This window comes from Maylandia zebra, linkage group LG16, assembly GCF_041146795.1.
Source record: "Maylandia zebra isolate NMK-2024a linkage group LG16, Mzebra_GT3a, whole genome shotgun sequence".
Classification (NCBI taxonomy): domain Eukaryota; kingdom Metazoa; phylum Chordata; class Actinopteri; order Cichliformes; family Cichlidae; genus Maylandia; species Maylandia zebra.
Genome location: NC_135182.1, coordinates 7,092,125 through 7,094,375, shown reverse-complemented (window position 1 = coordinate 7,094,375; position 2,251 = coordinate 7,092,125). Strand labels below are relative to the sequence as shown.

The 2,251-nt window shown below is 35.1% G+C and overlaps 1 protein-coding gene across 1 annotated transcript; it reads right to left on the bottom strand.

Annotated features, from left to right (window-relative positions):
* Nucleotides 1-442: 442 nt before the first annotated feature.
* LOC105941455 (olfactory receptor 6N2-like) lies at nucleotides 443-1,342 on the bottom strand. The gene has a single exon (XM_012924947.2). It carries the CDS (start codon nucleotides 1,340-1,342, stop codon nucleotides 443-445), a length of 900 nt encoding a protein of 299 aa, XP_012780401.2.
* Between the last annotated feature and the right edge of the window lie 909 nt (nucleotides 1,343-2,251).

Genomic DNA, 2,251 nt, shown 5'->3' with positions numbered 1-2,251 from the left:
ATAAAACATATTTTGAGGTGTCTGAACTGTATGTAACACAAGATTGTAATGGAATTTCATTTACACAGAGCCACAAGATAAAAAGTGACTGGCATGATAACTGTCTCATTTTTTAAGTACTCGACCTTATGTTACTCTACTTCATCCCTTTTTCATTTCTCTTGATGTTGTGTTAGTATCCATTAAGAAGGATATTCACGTTTAATTTCATTGTGAAAATCAATAGGGGCAATCACATTAGATGAAACTATTAACAAATGTATTATTAATGAGGAGAGTGATATCAAACATTCATTTTAATATTTGTTTACGTTTCATTTTGGTTTTTAAATATTGATCAATTCTCAGTTGTAGGAGGAAAACATTAAGCCAGTTTTCATAAAATTCATAAAAAATGAGTAATAAAAAAAGACTATAAATTAATAAATTGGTTTGCTTGCAATTAACTGAACAGTATTTTGAGGTGTTTAGAAATTTCTTTCATCTTTAGTCCATATATTATTGGATTACAAAGAGGGTTATATGTTACAAACTGTAATGTCATTATAAAACGTGCAGTTTTAGGAAACTCTGATTCCAGTCTAACTATAACCATATCATACGTAAGCAAACAAGAATAGTTCATTAGAACTAGCACATGAGGCAAACAGGTTTGTGCAGCTTTTTTTCTGACATTTCCACAACTCTGATAGGCAACTATAATTATCTTTATGTATGTAAAAAGTATAAAAAACATAGGAGAAAGTGCAACATTAAATAGAACAACCATACCATATATAGATAATTCTCTTGAATTGACACAATAAAGATGGTTTGACGAATTGTTACAAAAAATACCTTTCAGAGTAAAGTTACAGAGTGGTGTATTTGCATTTCCTGCTATTGGCACTGCAACCTGAATAGCAGGTAAAAACCAGCACAAAAGCAGGAAAATATTGACTCTTGTTCTTCTCATTATAGAAGGATATTGCAAAGGTTTACATATAGACACATATCTGTCATAAGCCATAGCTGACAGCAGTAAGAATTCTGAGCAACTTAAGGCATAAAACAGGAATACTTGAAAGAGACAGGCTTGATACAAAATAATCTGTTTTTCAGATAAGAAGTCAATCAAAAGCTTTGGGTAGATGACAGTGCTCAAAACAACAGAATTCACTAACAAAGCAGCAATGAAAATATACATAGGCTCATGAAGGCTTTTTTGAACTACGATAAGCCACACAATAGTGGAATTGCTGCAAATTATTAGAATATACACCATAAACATGATCACAAAATAAAGATAACGGTATTTCTCCACTTCCACGTGACCACCGAAGGTTATATATGTTAGATTCATTTCAGCATTTGTGAAGATCAGAAACTGAACTAAAATGTAAAACAGGTAGAACGAGTAACAAACAGTGTATATATAATATTTGTTTTATGTAGATTGTCTTATTGATAGCTACCTAAACTTGGTGTGTGTTCATTTTTTAAAAGTGAACAACTCAAGTTACATCAAATATATAATGAAACTTCAGTCTCTATGGATCTCATTAAACCGTCCACATGGACTTGCTACTATGTTGACCACTTTAAGAGAGTGTTAGCTGTTAGACCTTACCTACATGGGTGCACATTCTTTTTTTATCTTCCGAACCACACTTTGCACTTTGAAAAAAAAAATTCAGCGTTAGGTGCACTAAACACAACAAACCATGCGATTCTCATAAGTAAATGTATTTTAAGAAAATTCTATTGCTTATAGGAATTTATTATAGAGAGCAAAACACTTGGAAAAGGTAGTAAAAAAGTGTGGGCTCTAAATAATGGAACACTTTGGTTTTGTCAGTCTATTCTGCCACAAAGAAACTACAGCCTTTATAGAGTTTGCAATAATAGGCCCAAATTTGTTGTCGTTGCTGAGCTTTTTGGTGTGTATATTGTGGTACTGCCTTAGCGGATTCAATCATTTTCCATGCAGTAGAAGCCTCGTGAACAACCCCCTAAGCACCCTGATTTTGAATGACCAGTAGTAAAACTCGAAGTACTGCCAAACCACCAAGTAATTTGGCCTGCTGCAATGTTGACAAACGTATCCTAGGCCTTTTCCCATTCAAAATAAATTTAGACACCACAGAGTGTATATCCTTAACCCTGATGCACCCGCCAGGGGGAGAGCGGCGGGGTCGGGGGATGCGGGTCCCCCGCGGAGGGAGGGAGGAGGTTGGGGTCGCGAGATCCCCCCCGAGGGGATGGGATGGGG